The following is a 21,292-nucleotide window of genomic DNA, read 5'->3' on the forward strand; positions in this document are numbered from 1 at the left end:
CTATCCCATTGCTGATTAAGGTAGGTGTGTGTGTGTGTGTGTGTGTGTGTGTGTGTGTGTGTGTGTGTGCAGTAGAGATGCCTGCTACCAAAAAAATAACCAGTTGTATGAATGCATACTTCATATTCATATTGTAGTAGTAAAAAGAAGCTGACCCTCTTGATTAATCTCTGATATTTGCTAAATAACTACTCTGCTGTTTACATCTTCATATCCTGAGGGTGGAGACATAGAAAACCCTGTCCGGTGTAATTAAACGTCCCTGTGCCACAGTCCCCTCTCTGCCATCAGATAAGCCTTGAGTGAAGTCACAGGCTCACTCCGAGGGTCAAAAGATGCTTTCACAAAACAATGAGAAACTACTGCTCAAAGGGATAATTCTACTCTACAGGGAGTGCAGAATTATTAGGCAAGTTGTATTTTTGAGGAATAATTTTATTATTGAACAACAACCATGTTCTCAATGAACCCAAAAAACTCATTAATATCAAAGCTGAATGTTTTTGGAAGTAGTTTTTAGTTTGTTTTTAGTTTTAGCTATTTTAGGGGGATATCTGTGTGTGCAGGTGACTATTACTGTGCATAATTATTAGGCAACTTAACAAAAAACAAATATATACCCATTTCAATTATTTATTTTTACCAGTGAAACCAATATAACATCTCCACATTCACAAATTTCTGACATTCAAAAACAAAACAAAAACAAATCAGCGACCAATATAGCCACCTTTCTTTGCAAGGACACTCAAAAGCCTGCCATCCATGGATTCTGTCAGTGTTTTGATCTGTTCACCATCAACATTGCGTGCAGCAGCAACCACAGCCTCCCAGACACTGTTCAGAGAGGTGTACTGTTTTCCCTCCTTGTAAATCTCACATTTGATGATGGACCACAGGTTCTCAATGGGGTTCAGATCAGGTGAACAAGGAGGCCATGTCATTAGTTTTTCTTCTTTTATACCCTTTCTTGCCAGCCATGCTGTGGAGTACTTGGACGCGTGTGATGGAGCATTGTCCTGCATGAAAATCATGTTTTCCTTGAAGGATGCAGACTTCTTCCTGTACCACTGCTTGAAGAAGGTGTCTTCCAGAAACTGGCAGTAGGACTGGGAGTTGAGCTCGACTCCATCCTCAACCCGAAAAGGCCCCACAAGCTCATCTTTGATGATACCAGCCCAAACCAGTACTCCACCTCCACCTTGCTGGCGTCTGAGTTGGACTGGAGCTCTCTGCCCTTTACCAATCCAGCCACGGGCCCATCCATCTGGCCCATCAAGACTCACTCTCATTTCATCAGTCCATAAAACCTTAGAAAAACCAGTCTTGAGATATTTCTTGGCCCAGTCTTGACGTTTCAGCTTGTGTGTCTTGTTCAGTGGTGGTCGTCTTTCAGCCTTTCTTACCTTGGCCATGTCTCTGAGTATTGCACACCTTGTGCTTTTGGGCACTCCAGTGATGTTGCAGCTCTGAAATATGGCCAAACTGGTGGCAAGTGGCATCTTGGCAGCTGCACGCTTTACTTTTCTCAGTTCATGGGCAGTTATGTTGCGCCTTGGTTTTTCCACACGCTTCTTGCGACCCTGTTGACTATTTTGAATGAAACACTTGATTGTTCGATGATCACGCTTCAGAAGCTTTGCAATTTTGAGACTGCTGCATCCCTCTGCAAGATATCTCACTATTTTTGACTTTTCTGAGCCTGTCAAGTCCTTCTTTTGGCCCATTTTGCCAAAGGAAAGGACGTTGCCTAATAATTATGCACGCCTGATATAGGGTGTTGATGTCATTAGACCACACCCCTTCTCATTACAGAGATGCACATCACCTAATATGCTTAATTGGTAGTAGGCTTTCAATCCTATACAGCTTGGAGTAAGACAACATGCATGAAGAGGATGATGTGGACAAAATACTCATTTGCCTAATAATTCTGCACTCCCTGTATACAAGTGCTCCGCCAAAACAGCTTTGCGGAAACTGTCTGCATGACGTGACTTTCAAGCTTTCTTTTAAAATATAACACATAAAATATTTGTAAATTATTTACTCAGTAGACATTATGTTTATTATGTAACAGCACTTTGGGTGTGAAGAAATCATGGTTGACAAATCTAACTTCGTTCTGACATTTTAACGTGTTGTTTATCCAAGAATAAAATAGCAGATTAATTAATGAAAATAGCCCTGAGGTCAAGTACATGTGTTACTTGTACACTAAACTGAACATGATTTAAAAATAAGTACTTCTAAAGCCTAAATATACAGCACCAAAACAAGTACTAAAAAGTACAAATACTGCAGTTGTGGTACTTGTACTTCATTGGCTAGTATACGGTCTGTAACAGCAGCACTAAAGTGACACCGTGTCATACATGAGAGAGATGTCAGACTGGATTACAATCTAGGTCCAGTGCTTCTGTGTAAAACGCCTAGTTAAGCTATGAAGACACCCCCTCCTCCTCTTCCTCACTCACATTCCCCTAGTGTAACGCTGCCAGTGCAGGATATGTTATTATAACAGCACCAGCAATTCTGCGAAAAATTGCACTTTCAGAGTGGATTTTTAGAGCTCCGGAGCCCATCCAACTAAACAGGAATGCTGTATGCTGAGATGGTTCATTTACTGTAGAAGATCAGTGATGGGAGGCTCAATGAAGCCTAGTATGGCGGGTGTAAAGATGCTTCTGGTTTGTGGGAATGTGCATGATAACAAAAGAGGGGTAAGGAGCATTGCATTGCGAGAATATTTCCACAATATCCACAAACTCAGTGAAATGTTGAAAAGCTGCAGGAATTATGCGGAATTAAGTGTGCAAATAGCAACAAAGGAAAAAGCGTGTGTACGATGCTTTATGAAACAATGCATCCCAGAAAGCAGATGGAGCACCTACCTTGATGTTGTCAGGCGGATACTTGTATCTGTGCATCTTCTCTGCTGGAGCACTACAAACTGTTCACATCATCCGAGGGAGAGAGAAAAAATAATAAAAAATATTTTTTAAACTCTCAATAAGCATTTAGTTTGAAAAATCTGGGGAACAAAAGAAAACACAAAAAGCTAGAAGCTCAGCTCGACTCTGCTCGGGATAACTACAGTTTTCCCACAGACTGGCTATTATGTCTGCTCTTCATCAGGGAAAAAGCTTCATGTTGTAGCATTACGCTAGTCAAACGTTAACGCAAGCGCTGACGATATTCTACCGCAAACCGGGAAGAAGAGAGATGCTCTGCTCGTGATTTCCCGTCATCCCGCTGTGTTTTGATGATGATGTTAAGAAAGCAGAGAAAGGATGCTCTCAGGATGTGGCAGCAAGCAGGTCCTTTCGCTCCTGCTGCCTACGGAAGCCTGCGCGCTCCGGGTTTTCCTTCGCTTTTTTTTCCTGATACATGCTGATAATTTAGTATCCAGCTTTTGCCAGCTATTATTATTAGTATGCTGCAGTCATGAGCAAAATAATAATTGTAAGATTTTTTTGAACGATACCCAATACAAGGGAAGTTCAAAAAAGTGATAAAGTCTACATTTAAATTTACAGAGAGACAGATACTTAAAGTAAAAATAATAATATATTTCTAAAATCCCTTTAAATTTGTTTTAAACCCATTTTCTACAAGTTCGGTATGACCGTATAAATATTGGTAAATCCAAGCTTTAAATAGAACAAAATAAAGTGTTGTAAAGGCTAGACAATTACAGGCAGGCTAACTCCGCCCCACTTGCGTTTAGCCTAATTGAGACCTTTTACAAGATTATCTTTAACTCTAAACATCCAAAGTTTAATGGGTTGCTTTGTTGTTGTTTGTTTGTTTTTTCTCTCTATTTTTTCACTTTTACTTCTTTTTGACACTTAAATTGTGGTGTTCAAACACTTTAATTGACCACATGATCTATTTAAAATGTTGCTACATACTTGTAATCGTGCTTTATTTTGTTTATTTATTTTTGACTTTGGTGGCATTTTTAGAGCTGAGATGGTTTGGACATGTGCTGGGGAGAGATATTGGATATACTGGACAAAATATGTTGATGATGAAGATGTCAGGAACAGAGGTAGACTACCGAGAAGATTTTCAAAATCAGCTTTGATGGGCACATTTTAGAGGTCAGCAAACTGATTGTAAGTTTAAAACATTACAGTATATTACGCCACGGTTGTAGGGCTTTCATTGTGATGAAATCATTATTCTTCAACTGCGCAAACTGAAAGATGGATATTAATGTTTAGCTGAGACGTTAACAGGACAAAAAAAAAACTATTTCCTCAAGAAAGTTTTCAGCAGCTGTTTTATCAAGGCAGATGCTGTGGATTTCAGAGCCATCTAGTGGAAACAAGTACAAACTGCAAAGAGTAAAGCGGCCTTTTCATTGGCCTGGGTGACAATATGCTCACATTTAATGAAGACAAACACAGAAAAAGCCATCAGATCTCGATTGATTCATTTTATTTTCCTCAAGGACATTTATGAAGGCAGAAACAAAAATCTGATTCTGTTTTTATTATACACAATTTTGAAAACTGAATTATTTTCCAAGTCACCATCACATCAACATAATGTACACACAGTACCACCTACAGTCACTGAAAGCCCGGGGTTTGGTACACAGCCTGGTTCTCCAAAGGCATCTTGGAGTCACATCTGATTATTATCATTTATGAGAGCAAAGACCATCTCACTGCTCCGACACCTTTGTGAGGCCAGACCTCAGTGTTTGAACTCTTGAGTATATGGAGGGAAAATTTCAAGAAACCAAAACCAAAAACAGGACAATTCACAAAAAAGCCGTGGTCTGTCAGCTCTGTGGAATGATGATCAAAAATATAAGACGTTTTCAAGCTATGTTTACACACACACACACACACACACACACACACACACACACACACACACACACACACACACACACACACACCACCATTACAGCATTTTCTCATTTTAGGCTAAACTCAATTTTATGTTACTGGTAGCTTAGAAAATAATCATTTACACCACCCAAAAGGCTGCTTTTGAACATATACCCACAGACAACTGAGATTTAAAACATAAATGAATGAAACTTTAAGGAATGTTGAACATAAATGAGAAGAGTTGACATTTTCACACAAGACAAAACTAACATTCAAAAGAAAAGTTTCAATGAAACGAAGATTTGGCTGCAAAATTTGGATGTTTTATTATTATGAATCAGCAAATATAACAGAGTCAGAGATTTGGACCCTTGTTAAATGACAGTAATACCACAGGAAAAGGTAAAACTGGGTATTAATGGTGGTAAAGATTTTACTTTCCTTTCTAGTAACTGACTAGGACAGCAATAAGCTTCTTCTTTTGTTTTACTTCAAGCAAACACTATATCCAACTACAGGAAAGGATCACGACTCTAATAAAAGTGAAGTCAATTGGGAAGTTCTGGCTGCCGGATACGACCGCAAGACTCAACATTACATTTTTAAAGACTGCAGGAAATCTATATGTGATTTGACCAAATTTGACCTCCCATTGAGCCACCCAACCTTAGTGATCAGGAAGCCTGATAAATACTGTATTATGGCTGCTGTGTGGGTTAGGACCATCAGCCTATCAGCAAAGAACAGATTTAAAAAAAAAAGGAAACAGATCTGACAGACCAGGCTACAAACACAATGACAAACATCCTCATGCTTCACAGGAAAAAAAGATCACATGTCCTGCGCGCGCGCGCGCACACACGCACACACACACACGCACACGCACACACACAGTTTTTCAAATACTCCAGTCTAATTTTTAACTACCATTCAACAAGAGCGGTCAGATAAAAATGATGCAAATTAAACAGTTATCGGTGTAAACCTCTCCTTAAATGCAGAGTGAATCTGTCCGTCTAGCCGCTCTTCAGACTGCCCCGTTTACTTCTACTGCTCATCAGGCTAAATCATCACAGAGTTAACTCATTTTTTCTTTTAAAAAAAAAAAAAAAAAAAAAAAAAAAAAAAAAAAAAGGTATGAAATGCAAAATATGCTGTTTTCTTCAACTTTCCTTCTTCCCTTAAGAATTAAGAGCAGGGCATGGGTGTACCAACTCTTGTATGGATGATAGTAAAAAAAAAAAAAAAAAAAATACCAGGCAAATAGAGACATTTAAATAATTTACGATGTATTTACACAATAATCGATCTTTTTTGTTTTGTTCCAGCGTCTGTCTTCTCAGCATTTGAATGCACATTCTAGTCACCCATCTTTACTTTCGACGTCTGAGGAGAAACAAAAAGCAGTTTTTAATAAACATTTACTGTAAAGAGTTATAATTTTTAAGTCTCTGCAACAACATCTGGGCCTTTGTCCAAACAACTATGTTGTGGAAAGATTGTTATAACAAACCAAAACTAAACTAAAAACTTAGTTTGCAAAAAAAATTGTAAACTGAAATAAATTTTTTTTAAAAAAAAAACGTGAAATTCTATCACATATTTAGAAAAAGATGTTTTAGCCTCGCTTAGATTAAAGCGAGGCTAAAACCGATAAAGCTTAATGATAAGATTGTGATGATTGACAGTTTCTGACCTAAAATAATTAATAAGTGAAATTAAAAACTTCAGTTTGTGCTATGTGGCCATTATTCTCCTGTGAGGCAAAAGATGAAGGGTAAAGGCTTGCAAAAAACTGTATTTACCTGCAGAATAGCTACAATGACACCAAACAGGCCGATGGCACTTCCAAAGATTTCCACAATTAGGATCTTCACGAAGAGGCTGGCGTTCTGGGCATCTGCCAAAGCGGCTCCGCTGCCCACGATGCCGACACAGATGCCACAGAAGAGGTTGGAAAAGCCCACAGTCAGACCAGCTCCAAACATGGAGTAACCTAATAGGACAGAAAACAAAATGAGTCACAGTTCAACCTGAGTAACTCACAATGGAGTCGTCTACGAGATTCATGCTCCCTGTTTGATTCTGACGTCCGAGCGGCACTGAGGAGAGTGAACACAAGGAAAGCGGCGGGGCCAGACGGCATCACCGGCCGTCTGCTGCGCTGCTGTGCTGACCAGCTAGCAAGTGTGTTCACTTACATCTTCAACGAGTCCCTGGCGAAGTCTGTGGTCCCCACATGCTTCAAAAGATCCACCATCATCCCTGTGCCCAAGAACAGCAAACCCTCATCCCTGAACGATTACCGGCCAGTTGCACTGACCTCGGTAGTAATGAAGGTGTTTGAGAGGCTGCTGAAGAACATCATCTCCTCCTCCATCCCAGACACCACAGATCCGCTGCAGTTCGCCTACAGATCCAACAGATCCACAGAGGATGCCATCGCCCACGTCCTACACACCACTCTCAGCCATGTGGACAAGAAACAGGGTAACTATGTGCGAATGCTGTTTGTTGATTACAGTTCAGCGTTTAACACAATAGTGCCCTGCAGACTGTTCACAAAGCTGAGGGATCTGGGACTTAACAGCCGTCTGTGTGCATGGGTGTTGGACTTCCTCACTGGCAGAACTCAGGTGGTGAGGGTGGGCAGGTGCTTCTCCAACAGCATCACCATCAACACAGGAGCACCTCAGGGATGTGTCCTCTCGCCACTGCTCTACTCCCTCTACACTTCAGACTGTGTGGCCACCCATGGCTCCAACACCATTGTGAAGTTTGCTGACGACACAGTGGTGTTGGGTGCCATCTCCAACAACGATGAGGCGGCCTACATGGATGAAGTGAAGAATCTGGCATCGTGGTGCCAGGACAACCACCTCCAGCTGAACGTCAGCAAGACCAAGGAGCTGGTGGTGGACTTCAGAAGGGGTCAGCACAGAGACTACAAGCCCATTATCATCAATGGAGCTCCAGTGGAGAGGGTGCAGTCCTTCAAGTATCTTGGTGTCCACATCTCCTCAGACCTGACATGGGCTGCCCACATTCAGGTCCAGACCAAAAAGGCTAGGCAGCGCCTGTATCACCTACGACAACTGAGGAAGTTCAGGGTGTCTCCAAAGATCCTCAGGATTTTCTATACAGGTGCTGTGGAGAGCATCCTCACACAGAACATGACATCGTGGTTCGGGAACAGCTGTGTGAAGGACCAAAAAGCTCTCCAGAGAGTGATCCGTACAGCAGAACGCTGCTGCAGGATTGCTCTCCCCCTGCTTCAGGACACCTACACCAGGAGATGCCGGACTAGAGCAGCGCAGATACTGAAGGACCCGTCCCATCCTGGCAACAAACTGTTCCAACTTCTGCAATCTGGTAGAAGGTTCCGCATCTTCCGGGCAAGGACAGAGAGACTCAAGAGGAGCTTCTATCCCCAAGCCATCCGTGCCCTAAACACACACACCCGCCCTCTCACATCATCTATAATTGACTGAGACAGGACTCTCTTCCAGACACTAAACCAAGGCACAATGTACATTTCAATTCCTTTAATTTTAAATATGTTTATATTGTCTATCCTGTAAAATAGTCAGATGTCTATTCATATTAATGTACAGAATTCACCTGCTTGCTGCTACTACTGCACATTCACCCAATGTATATACTACATATATATATATATATATATAATGTTCTTCCTCTACACCCCCCCCAATTTTTTTGCACATGTCGAGGAGCGTGTCAGGCTACATTTCACTGTGTGTTATACTTGTATAACTATGCATGTGACAAATAAAGAACCTTGAACCTTGAAATAAGCCTGTAAGAGTTTATTGTGAAGCATCTTCACAGTTAGTGAACATATTTAGGTTTCTGTATCTGTTAAATTTTGTGAAACTATTCAAAAAAAAATTTAGTGAATGCAGCAAATATCTTTTCTTTACTGTTCTCAACAGTACACGTCCAGACGTTTTAGTAATTTCAAATCTGTGCATCCCCACAGTGGACTTCAAGCAAATCAAGCAACCACTATGTCATTAAAGTACAGACTTTCAGCTTTCATTCATGGGTTTAACACATTTTTGACCACTTTAACAGTTTTGTCATTTTATCATTTTAAATATAAGGATGGTTTGTAATATTCTGATAAAAGTCTGTTGGAGGCAACGTCTTCATTAAGGCTGGAACTGATGGACATCACCTCCCTTGAGAAGCCACCTTTTGTTGCTGCTCGTTTGTGGGTCTCTGCATCCAGTTTTGTACTGAACAACTCAAGCATGTGCTACTGAAGAATATCTCATTTCTTTTCTTTGATAAACTTGAGGTGCTTTTGCAGTTTGCTTTGGGTCATTATCTGTTTGCACTTTAAAGCTCTGTTCAATCACTTCTGAAGTATTTGGCTGAATCTGAGAAGAGGGTATAAACCTGTCCACTTCACAATTCATCCTGCTTTTCTATCAGCAGTCACATCATCAATAAGTATTAGTTACCTGAGGCCATGCAGTAACACTGATAACACTGTTTGACAGATAATGTGATATGCTTCAGATCATGAGCCGTTTCACACCACCACATTCATCTGATTGGCCTTCATCTTAGTTTCATCTGTACAACGAATTCTTTTCCCCCAGAACTGTGCAGACTCTTTTAGTTGTTTTCTGACCTTCCTGTTCCTCCACCTTGTTGTAAACTCTCTGTACATTCATAAAGGTATGCCTGGATTGTAGACTGTAACACCAGTAAACATTTATCTTAAACATGGAAATAATTCTGCGATCATTCTTGTGAGACCTTCGTTGAGCTGGTCAGTGCATTGGGCTCAGTGCTGTAACTCAGGTGGTAGAGCAGGTCACCTACTAACCAGAAGTTCGATCCCAGTCTGCTCCAGTCTGCATGCCAAAAATCCTTGGGCAAGATACTAACCCTATGTTGCTCTAAGATGCATCCATCAGAGTATGATTGCGTGTGTGAATGTTAGATGGTGTGATTGGGTGAATGAACAAGTTGTGTAAAAGCGCTTAAACTGCTCAGGTAGAGTAGAAAAGCACTATATAAGACCCAGTCCATTTACCAATTTTAAGACTCAACCAGATTGCAGATTTGCCCACTACAATTTTCCATCTATGACAGGTTTATTTTGGCTTGGGGTTGTTTTCAGCCTAATGATGACACCCTCGCTTGCATAGATTCTCTTTGAACAGAATATTGAGATCTCCAGTAAACAGCAACCAAATACAAAGTCAACAATTGAAATCAACTCTGGATCTTTTGTCCTCCTAATCCTTCATGAAATTAAAAGGGCACAGGCCTCACCTGGGCACTGACTGCTTGTCAGTCCAGTTAATTTTGAGCCTCTGAAAATGGGGGCCTATGTATAAACAGGGCTGAAATTCTATTATTGTTATTATTATTATTTATTTTTAAAACCCTAGAATTAAAGGTGAGATTTTCCTATTTCAGTCAGGAGTCTCTTTTCTTACCAGCTTGGTAGTTTCGTGCCCCAATAGTCTCAGGAGTCGTTCCACTGAAGTTCTGTAAGACGAAATAAATCATTTCAGAATCCTTATTCCGGGCTCTACAATGACATTTCACTTGTTTTTGTCTCTTACAACTGCAGCTTAATTTCAAGGTGTCGCTGTCCTCTGTGCAGGCTTCCTTGCATCATTTATGAATTTTTTTAAAAAAGGCTTCCTCAATCATCAAAAATGTGTTCCTTACCTCGGCCATATTGCTGATGACAATAGCCATGATGATTCCATAGATTGCAACAGCTTCACAGAAGATAATGCTGGGGGGAGAAACAGAATAAGCAAGGGTCACCGTCTCTGCAAAACACTGCTTTGGACCTGCAGCAATAAACTGATGTTACTGGTGCTAGATGGAACCATAATTCACTGAATGCCCTTCTTAGCAACGTACAGCTGTTGACGGGAACAAAACAGACAAGTGCTCTCTTTGACGGGGCTTACCTGACCAAATTTTTGGTTTTGATTCGTGGAGCCTTGACGCCACCACCAATAATGCTAGAGCCAGTGACGTAGATCCCCCTAGGAAAACAAGCGGAAAGAAAAACAACATCACTTACAAAAACATTTTAATGTTACAGAAAAGTCAACAGTTGGTATAAATGGAAACAGGAGAAGCATAAAAACACAGCATGAGTTAAATGACTACCATTATTGAGCTTCACTCTAAAACGACCCATTTACACGTAGTATAAATACACATCTTCTGTGATCCAAACGGTTTTCAATGCACTCGAGACTTGTAATGATGCAAAAACAAGGTAAAAAGGATCCGTTTCAACACACAGTGGCAGCACATTTTTCATCTAATGCACTTAATGGGATAAAATACTAAACAATAAAAAGGAGCTCAAGGTAGGCAATTAAATGAAAATAAATCTTCTGAACACTGATCCAAAATAAGCAGCCAGCCCAGAGACTTGTAGGTAATATGTGTGAAAACAAATAAGACGATGTATTTCTCATTAATTCCAAATGACAGGAATGTGTAGGACAATCATGCAGAAGAGATAAGTTATTCAGTGTGTAAATCAGAATTATTAAGCAAACACAGGAATCATTTTGTAATCCAGGAACCTGTGGATCGGCAGGTGGCGGTTTTTCCCCACAGACCACTGGCTGTAGCTGGCCTTTACCTGCAGCTGTTCAGCCAAATCTGCTTTAAAGGAATTCGGTTAGAGTTCTCAGAAGATCTGTGGTTCGATTCCCGAGTCTTCTAGTCTACATTTTGAATTCTTCTTTAAGATAACGAACCGCAAACTGCCCCGAAAAAACGGATCAATGTTAGTGTGTGAAATATATAGGTGTGCAAAGTCCATAAAATAAAGTGCTGTGTAAGTAGGTGAATGTGGTATTTTATGTGTAATTTCTGCAATTTATTATTTCACAATCGAAAACTCTGAATACAAAACAAGAAACTTGTCCAAACATCTATTTTTCATTTCACACAGTTTAATATTTTACAGTTCTACATTTACACCTGTTGTTTTAAAAAGTAAGGTCAAAGGTTTTAGGGAACAGCACTTTTTTTTTTTTACTCCTCTTATGTTGAAACAAGACAACTGACAGAGTTTGGCATTTTGTGTAAAATTATGCTCATGTTTTGTAATCAAACATAGCCAGCCATGGATACTAGTATGCACTTAAAGAAGTCTTACTTACCAGGCAGCTCCCACCACAGACAACGAGATGGCCAAACCAATGCCCAGATTGGCCCACATGAAAGGAGAAGTCTCTGTCAGGAACCTGCGAGTAAAGAAGTAAAGCTCACTCAGCCTCAATTTTATAACAACATCATTGTTTGCAATACCTTTTAAAAACACGATGTACACTCTGTTTTAAACTCTAACCTTTTTCTCAACAGTCTGTTAAAATAAATACCTGTAGTGGATAAATCCAAGCTATGCCCTCTTCAAGTAGTAGATGGAAACCACTTCATGCGTTTCTTTCACATCCCAAATTTATTTGGGGAAAGTACAGACAGACCTCAAAAATGTCTCCAGTGACACATTCACTGTTACTTTCACTTTCAACATATACAAATTATCTTGGAAAATGTCTGATCAGCCAAGTGAAACGGATTGGTGCCTCACTATCACTCTGCAAAAAGGGAAAAGGCGGGCCCTGAATCTGTCAAAGAGGAAACAGGCAACGTAGACTAGCTTATGTTGTAAGGCATGTCTCTGTACATTTACAATTGTGCAATGTGGGAAAGGCAGTGCTGTTTTATAACTTTTATTACCCAGAATGTCAATATAATATTTTTCCTGGTAGAACCACTTATAAAATATAACTAAAACAACAGACTAGATGTCAAACAAGGTCAAAAATCATCACTTTCTTAATTCTTTCAGTTGCCCAATTTAGGTGGATCACCTGCCTCTATTTCACCCTATCCCTAGGACCCTCATCTGTCACACCAGCCCTCTGCATGTCTCCATCCATGAAATCTTCGTCTTTTCCTCCTGCCTGGCAGCTACATAGTCAACATCCTTTGTGCAATATATCCCCCCATTTGCCCCTTTTTCAAACCATCTCAGCCTTGCCTCTCTAACTTCATCTCCAAACTGCTTGACCTGAGCTGGTCCTCTCATTTCTAATCATGCCCATTCTGGTCACTCCCAATGAAAATCTTAACATCTTCTACTCTGCCACCTGTCTTTTTTCTTTCTTTTTTTTTTAAGTGAAAACCATCTTGAAACCATACACCATTGAAAGTCTTACTACCATCTTGTAAATCTTCCCTTTCATTCGTGCTGCTATCCTTCTGTCACAAATCACCTCTGACACTCCTGCCCTCCTCCTTTCTGCATTCTCTTCTTCACCTCTCTTGTGTACACTCCATTGGCTTTGTATGGTTGACCCCAGGTATTTAAACTCATTGACCTTTGTTACCTCTTCAGCGTTACACCCATCTCCCTCTCATTCACTCACACTCACATGTATTCTGTCTTGCTTCCACTCAACTTCATTCCTCTTCTCTCCAGAGCATACCCCCACCTACTCTCACTACACATCACAATGTCATATGCAAACATCATAGTCGGCAGAGACTCTTGTCTGATCTCATCTGTCACTGCGACAAGGAGAAGCTCAGAGCGGATCCCTGATCCTACCTTAGCCATCTGTCACTCCTAGCAGACACACCTCACCACTGTCTAGCTGTCCTAAAACATGTTCTACACCACCCTGACTTCTTCACGCAGTACACAGTTCCTCTCTTGGCATCCCATTATATGCTTTCTCGAGATCCACAGTGAACCTCACTCTGACCTTCTCTATAATTCTCCATCAACAGTCACAAAGCAAACATCTGTACAGCTCTTTCTCAGCATTAAGTCATAGTGCTACTAACTGATCATCACGTCTCTTCTTAACCTACCTTCAACAACTCTTTCCTATAGAAAAATGGTGTGGCACGTTAACTTTATCCCTCGGATACTAATGATTTTAGAGTATATATGAATCTTTACCTCCAGACAGCAGCTGTGTACAAAGAATACTTACCATGCCACATCAAAGCGGAATCCCAGGTCAAATATAGTGTAGCAGATCCCTGTGGAAACAGTGACGGTCATTTTTAGGCATATGTGGGAAAAACACGGTAACACTTTAAAGATGAGCCATTTAGTCGACCCGTGTGTATTTCTGCATGAGTAATCTTGTGTGTTGCAGGTTGCGTGAAACACAGTCACACTTCTGTTCTAAAAGAAGCTGCAGCTTCGGTGTGACCACTCACACTCACGTGAAAACCACTGTAGTTCCTACCCAGCACAGTCAGCTGGACACACAAACACCTAGACAGCTAACCTTAGCACGGCGCAAACAGACGACTTCAAACTAAAATAAGAAAAGCGATCCAAGCATGGTAAAATATTTCCAAATCATACAAGGTGTGACACTAATAAAAATAAAATACAATCACTAACATCCAACGTTAAAACCTCTGAAAATTTCTGTTATGAGAGTACGCTGTAAGCTAACTACCCTTAGCTAACAGCATGCTAGCCAGATGCTAACTTAAACCGTGTTGTTTATATAATATGAGCACACAGCGATTTTTAAAAATACATTCAACAACGAATTGGGTTTTCATGTATCCCTCTTATCATGCATTAGTAAACCATTTTTTCCATATGCTAACTAACCTATCGACTATCCCAGTATTTAGACGGGTCCTGAAGTACAGCTGTCAAACATACCAAAAAAAAAAATCACAATGTCACGAAGAGACAACGATTAAATACACGACCATTACTGCAAATTACATGAAATATATATTTTCATTCATTCATTTAGCTATTATTAGGCATTTTCCTGTAAAATAAAACCTTACCAACGATTAGTATGGTGCTCCAGAAGGCCAAAGTGACCCCCGTGTAAAGAATGGCGTGTCCGTTCATCATCCACTCTAGTAGCATCTACCCACCGGGTTAACCTGCTGGATCAGCAAGATCTACTTGGCCCAAATTTCAAATCTGATGCCAGTACAGCCCAGGTAGCGATATAATGCAGTTTTACGAAGCGCTATCAGTCGATGGAGGAGGAAGAGAATCAAAAAGAGAAGCTGGGTGATGTCAGCTGATCCGGCTCGACTAGCATGTGACCCAGGAAGGAAGGGAGGGAGGGCTGCGTTCGCTTACGTTTTTACTTTACCCACTGTCGCTTTAAAACAAGCGTTTAAAGCACTCTTTGTGTTGAATTTACTCGGTAATTATTCCACCGTAACTTACACAAATATAGAGTTAAATAAAACAAAACGACACCCAACCAAGGCAAAAGAGGTTTAAATATCCTCGAAGATAGTATCCGAAACCGGAGTGTTGACTGCAGCGCGCACAGTGGCCGAAAGATGTCACTGTTGAAATATATATGGCGCAAAGGCAACAAGACTGCAGTGTACACGATTTATAAAGGAAAAACCCAATCAATACTAAGTCTATTTGACTGTTCATTTTTATCCTATAATTAAATATAGTTAACTTGATAGGACATGTGCAAGACAATAACTTCATCCTTAGACCACGAGGGACACTATTATTTTTCAATAAGTGCAAAAATGCTGTGATGGAAATGTTATGGTCTTTGTAATAACCTGATATCATCTGAATAATTATGGGAGATTTGGGACCAACATGTTGAGCAGTTGTGTTTTGGATAAATGTTACATATTTTTCCTCTTGCAGTACTTAAGATATCAAATCAAGGCCAGGGGGCAGGGAAGCTGTTCCCATGACACATGGTAGGGAAACACAACAGTAAGACACTTCATGTTGGCTTTTTTCTTTAATTCATTACCTGTTTGAAACTTTGTTTGTTTGCTAAGCCACTTAACACCAACCTGTAAATAATTCAGGCATCGAAATGACACTTAACTCCAACCGGTGTTTCATTCACACATGATACTTAGCAAAGAACAGATTTAACAGTTGCATATTCACACACTTTGCTACTAGCAGCCTGTTGCAAAAGTACAACATTTCTTAGGTTGAATCTACAAAAAATGCCAAATATAACACAGTTTTATATTCATTGGCACTGACAAGGTGATTCCCAAAGATCTATTGGCTGAAAACTTGGTACATATTGGCATGGCAAAAAAACTGAGGAAGCTAAACAATTGGGGGACAAAAGAAGATATTTCAGACTTGGATGTAATTATAAATGCAGAAAGGAACCATCACATCCACTATGTAGCAACATCTCAAAAAATAAAATTGTCAATACTTTCAGTGTTCAGAAATGCAGTGATCCTAAACATACTGCAAATGCAGTAAAAACATACCTCGATTGAAAACCACACAATGAAACACTATTAGTCATGGACTGGCCTCCCCAGAGGGGAGAGATGCTTGATCCATGTCTCAAGTCAGTATTTGGTATGACCATGGCCATACCAAATACTGACTTTCAAACGTATTAGAATTGTATACAGTATTGTGCATATGTATATAAAATAAAACACATTTCTATTTGCAAGCACTATCTGCCTTGTTGCAAGTGTTCTGTCACAGATTACTAATTCTTACATTATTTGAAAGCTAGACACTGTGCTTTGACGCTCTCGGTGTACTCTCAGTATACTCCAGATTTCTGTTGAGGTATGTCTGCTCATCCTTTTAGAACTGTATAAAAGATTTCCTGTGTGTTTCAGCTGAAATACAATAGTATACAAGAACGTATGAAGCACTCTATCACCAAAGCCTTAAATGAAAGTTTTGAAGTTTTGAAGTTAATCCTAGTAATCCTTTTTTTGTTTGTTTTTTCAACTACTGTGAAATTTAGAAGAAAAACAATAACCTTGCATCAAATGAAAATGCCATGACACTGCGTTACTCATTATCTATAAAAGCTATTTTTCTTGAACTGTTTCTTTCATTTTCACTGATCTGTATACTTTTTTTTTTGCTGAGCTATACATCTTCAAAAAACTATCAAAATGCAATACTGAAGCACTGTTATATCTCTATGTGGAGTTTTTGAATTAATGTTGAACTTCTTTTTAGTGATGAGCCACCAGTTCTTTATCTGTTATTCTTCTTATAGACTCATCTTCATTAAAATGCAGATGAATGAACTGCACATCAAGTATGTTTTTATGACAAAATCCACCAAAGCAGGCCTACAGCTAGGATTTGGGAAGCTACACCATTGATCAAACATGTCTCTCAGCAACATGAAAAGAAGCAAAAAAAAAAAAAAAAACCCCATAAACCAGTTTTCCATGTGACTGACAGCTCAGAGCCAAAAGCAATTCAGAAGTCTGATTCTCCCTTTTCATTAATTTCAAGTTGAACAGCGACAAGGGGCAGTACCCTCCATGGAGAAGGAGGCTAGAGGGCAAGATCAAAGTAGCACGGAGGGAGGTTAGCCAACTAACGGAGTTGCAGCAAGGTGCGACAAAGAAGGTGCATAAGAAATACAGCAAGCTGTCCATACCTCAGGCCTTGGAAACTGCCAAGCAAAGACTTACAGCCTTGGCCAGCCGCTTGAGGAGGTACACCAGAGAGATAGAAGGCAGGAGAATAAACCAGCTGTTCTCCACAGAACCAGCAAAGGTGTACTCTCAGTGGCAAGGGAACAATAAGAGAACAGCACCACCAAGGCTGGAGACGGAGCAATACTGGAAGAGCATATGGGAGAAGGATGCAACCCATAACGGCAATGCTCAGTGGCTAGAGGATTTGAGGGCAGACCACAGCGACCTCCCTGAACAGGGTCCAGTAACCATCACAGTGGCAGATATCCAAGAAAGGGTCTCCAGTATGAAGAGTTGGACAGCACCAGGGCCTGACATGGTTCACGCCTACTGGCTGAAGAAGCTGACTGCACTCCATGAGCGTCTGGCAGCACAAATGAACCAGCTGCTAGTTAACGAGAGATACCCGGAATGGCTAACCGAAGGTCGGACGGTCCTGATCCCCAAGGACCCCAAGAAGGGACCGGTCCCCTCCAACTACTGACCAATAACCTGCCTCAGTACTACATGGAAGCTCCTGTCAGGCATCATATCGGCTAAGATGAACAGGCACATGGGTCAATACATGAGCGGGACACAGAAAGGAATTGGCAAGAATACCAGAGGCGCAAAACACCAGCTACTGGTAGACAGAACAATCAGCCGAGACTGCAAGACCAGACTGACAAACCTGTGCACTGCCTGGATTGATTACAAGAAGGCCTATGACTCAATGCCCCACAGCTGGATACTGGAATGCCTAGAATTGTACAAGATCAATGGGACCCTAAGAGCCTTCATCAGGAACTCAATGGGGATGTGGCGTACAACACTAGAGGCCAACTCCAAGCCCATAGCACAAGTCACCATCAAGTGCGGGATCTACCAAGGAGATGCTCTGTCCCCACTGCTGTTCTGCATAGGCCTGAACCCCCTCAGTGAGATCATTAACAAGACTGGCTACGGATACCGACTACGGAACGGAGCAGTTGTCAGCCACCTCCTGTACATGGATGACATCAAGCTGTATGCCAAGAGTGAACGAGACATCGATTCACTGATCCACACTACCAGGCTATACAGCAATGACATTGGAATGTCGTTCGGACTGGAGAAGTGTAGTCGGATGGTAACAAAGAGAGGGAAGGTAGTCAGAACTGAGGGGATTGAACTACCAGAAGGCAACATTGCAGACATAGAGGACAGTTACAAGTACCTGGGGATCCCGCAGGCAAATGGGAACCATGAAGAGGCCGCTAGAAAGGCTGCAACCACCAAGTACCTGCAGAGGGTCAGGCAAGTCCTGAGGAGTCAGCTGAATGGTAAGAACAAGATCCGGGCCATCAACACGTACGCCCTGCCCGTGATCAGGTACCCTGCTGGGGTAATAGGCTGGCCAAAGGAGGAGATAGAAGCCACTGACATAAAGACAAGAAAGCTCCTTACCATGCATGGAGGGTTTCACCCCAAGTCCAGCACCCTGAGGCTGTACGCTAAGCGGAAGGAAGGGGGCCGGGGACTGGTGAGTGTCAGCGCCACAGTCCAGGATGAGACAAGGAACATCCAAGAATACATTGGGAAGATGGCCCCAACTGACCGAGTGCTCAGTGAATACCTCAGGCAGCAGAAACCCAAGAAAGAGGAGGGAGACGAGGAACCATCATGGAAGGACAGGCCCCTGCACGGTATGTACCACCGGCAGATAGAGGAGGTGGCTGATATCCAGAAATCCTACCAGTGGCTGGACAAAGCTGGACTGAAAGACAGCACAGAGGCACTAATCATGGCAGCACAAGAACAAGCTCTGAGTACAAGATCCATAGAGGCTGGGGTCTATCACACCAGGCAAGACCCCAGGTGCAGGCTGTGTAAAGATGCCCCAGAGACAATCCAGCACATAACAGCAGGGTGCAAGATGCTAGCAGGCAAGGCATACATGGAACGCCATAACCAAGTGGCCGGCATAGTGTACAGGAACATCTGTGCCGAGTATAACCTGGAAGTCCCGAGGTCAAAATGGGAGATGCCCCCAAGGGTGGTGGAGAATGACCGAGCTAAGATCCTGTGGGACTTCCAGATACAGACGGACAAAATGGTGGTGGCTAACCAACCGGACATAGTGGTGGTAGACAAACAGAAGCAGACGGCCATAGTGATCGATGTAGCGGTTCCGAATGACAGCAATATCAGGAAGAAGGAACACGAGAAGCTGGAGAAATACCAAGGGCTCAGAGAAGAGCTCGAGAGGATGTGGAGGGTGAAGGTAACGGTGGTCCCCGTGGTAATCGGAGCACTAGGTGCGGTGACTCCCAAGCTAGGCGAGTGGCTCCAGCAGATCCCGGGAATAACATCGGAGATCTCTGTCCAGAAGAGCGCAGTCCTGGGAACAGCTAAGATACTGCGCAGGACCCTCAAGCTCCCAGGCCTCTGGTAGAGGACCCGAGCTTGAAGGATAAACCGCCCGCAGGGGCGTGCTGGGTGTTTTTTTTATATATATATATATATATATATATATATATATATATATATATATATACACACATATAGTATATACACTGGGTGAATGTGCAGTAGTAGCAGCAAGCAGGTGAATTCTGTACATTAATATGAATAGACATCTGACTATTTTACAGGATAGACAATATAAACATATTTAAAATTAAAGGAATTGAAATGTACATTGTGCCTTGGTTTAGTGTCTGGAAGAGTCCTGTCTCAGTCAATTATAGATGATGTGAGAGGGCGGGTGTGTGTGTTTAGGGCACGGATGGCTTGGGGATAGAAGCTCCTCTTGAGTCTCTCTGTCCTTGCCCGGAAGATGCGGAACCTTCTACCAGATTGCAGAAGTTGGAACAGTTTGTTGCCAGGATGGGACGGGTCCTTCAGTATCTGCGCTGCTCTAGTCCGGCATCTCCTGGTGTAGGTGTCCTGAAGCGGGGGGAGAGCAATCCTGCAGCAGCGTTCTGCTGTACTCTCTGGAGAGCTTTTTGGTCCTTCACACAGCTGTTCCCGAACCACGATGTCATGTTCTGTGTGAGGATGCTCTCCACAGCGCCTGTATAGAAAATCCTGAGGATCTTTGGAGAGACCCTGAACTTCCTCAGTTGTCGTAGGTGATACAGGTGCTGCCTAGCCTTTTTGGTCTGGACCTGAATGTGGGCAGCCCATGTCAGGTCTGAGGAGATGTGGACACCAAGATACTTGAAGGACTGCACCCTCTCCACTGGAGCTCCATTGATGATAATGGGCTTGTAGTCTCTGTGCTGACCCCTTCTGAAGTTCACCACCAGCTCCTTGGTCTTGCTGACGTTCAGCATTTCCCCTGAAATGAGGCTTTTGAACTTTGGTTGTCTGGTTTTGTACCCTGGATTGATTATAATAAAGTGTAATGCATTGCTTTTTGAATCTGTGAACATACCAACACTCTCTAAAACATTTCTTTTCAGCAGAAAATAAAGCCTCATCCTGCATTTCTCCTCATTTAAGACGTATAAATGTTCCACTTTAATGCTGCTTAGAGACTGCTTTATAATCACTGAAAGATAAAAATTTTTTAAAAAAAGCCCAGCTTCTAACAGTGTCTGCCATGAAAGTTATGACGGAAAAAACCACAACTCCTACTTCTCCCAGAAATCGACTAATATGGTAGCACTTAGCAAACTAGAGCAGAGGCAGCGTTTTCTAAAGAGAGGGTTTAAGACTAGCTGTTGAAACTGGGGATACTAGAGTTCATTCTATGTTTATTTACAGCTGTTGAACACATTTTTAACATAACCCTGGGATGTTTTTCTCTTATCCAACAAAAATCCTGTGAAGTGGAAAAACAAATTGCTAAAAATGCCCGGACTTTATAATTGCTTACATTTTGTGCAGTTTCTGACATGTTATCATGATTTCTCCTCTAAAGTAGTCCAAAGAACATGATTTTCACCCCCTATAACTCCTGACCATGATTTTAGCAT

At 41.6% G+C, this 21,292-nt stretch overlaps 2 protein-coding genes across 2 annotated transcripts in view; both read right to left on the minus strand.

Moving 5' to 3' along the window:
* b4galt2 (UDP-Gal:betaGlcNAc beta 1,4- galactosyltransferase, polypeptide 2) overlaps positions 1-3,327 on the minus strand; it is a 258,806-nt gene extending 255,479 nt beyond the window's left edge. Inside the window, exon 1 of the mRNA XM_085439913.1 lies at positions 2,895-3,327. The gene's annotated coding sequence lies outside the window, so the exon portion shown is untranslated. The remainder of the gene's footprint in view (positions 1-2,894) is intronic.
* A 2,639-nt stretch (positions 3,328-5,966) lies between these two features.
* atp6v0b (ATPase H+ transporting V0 subunit b) lies at positions 5,967-15,193 on the minus strand. The gene is made up of 8 exons (XM_085438869.1): positions 14,709-15,193; positions 13,880-13,928; positions 12,035-12,118; positions 10,817-10,894; positions 10,566-10,635; positions 10,328-10,379; positions 6,656-6,846; positions 5,967-6,236 (listed from the first exon to the last, which is right to left on the minus strand). The coding sequence occupies exons 1-8, from the start codon at positions 14,791-14,793 to the stop codon at positions 6,210-6,212; spliced, it is 636 nt and encodes a 211-aa protein (XP_085294995.1). The 5' UTR covers positions 14,794-15,193; the 3' UTR covers positions 5,967-6,209.
* Positions 15,194-21,292: the final 6,099 nt, after the last annotated feature.

The sequence above is a fragment of the Copadichromis virginalis genome, linkage group LG18, assembly GCF_057382275.1.
Source record: "Copadichromis virginalis isolate Kocher_CV1m ecotype Utaka linkage group LG18, C_Virginalis_male_GT1.1, whole genome shotgun sequence".
NCBI classification, from domain to species: domain Eukaryota; kingdom Metazoa; phylum Chordata; class Actinopteri; order Cichliformes; family Cichlidae; genus Copadichromis; species Copadichromis virginalis.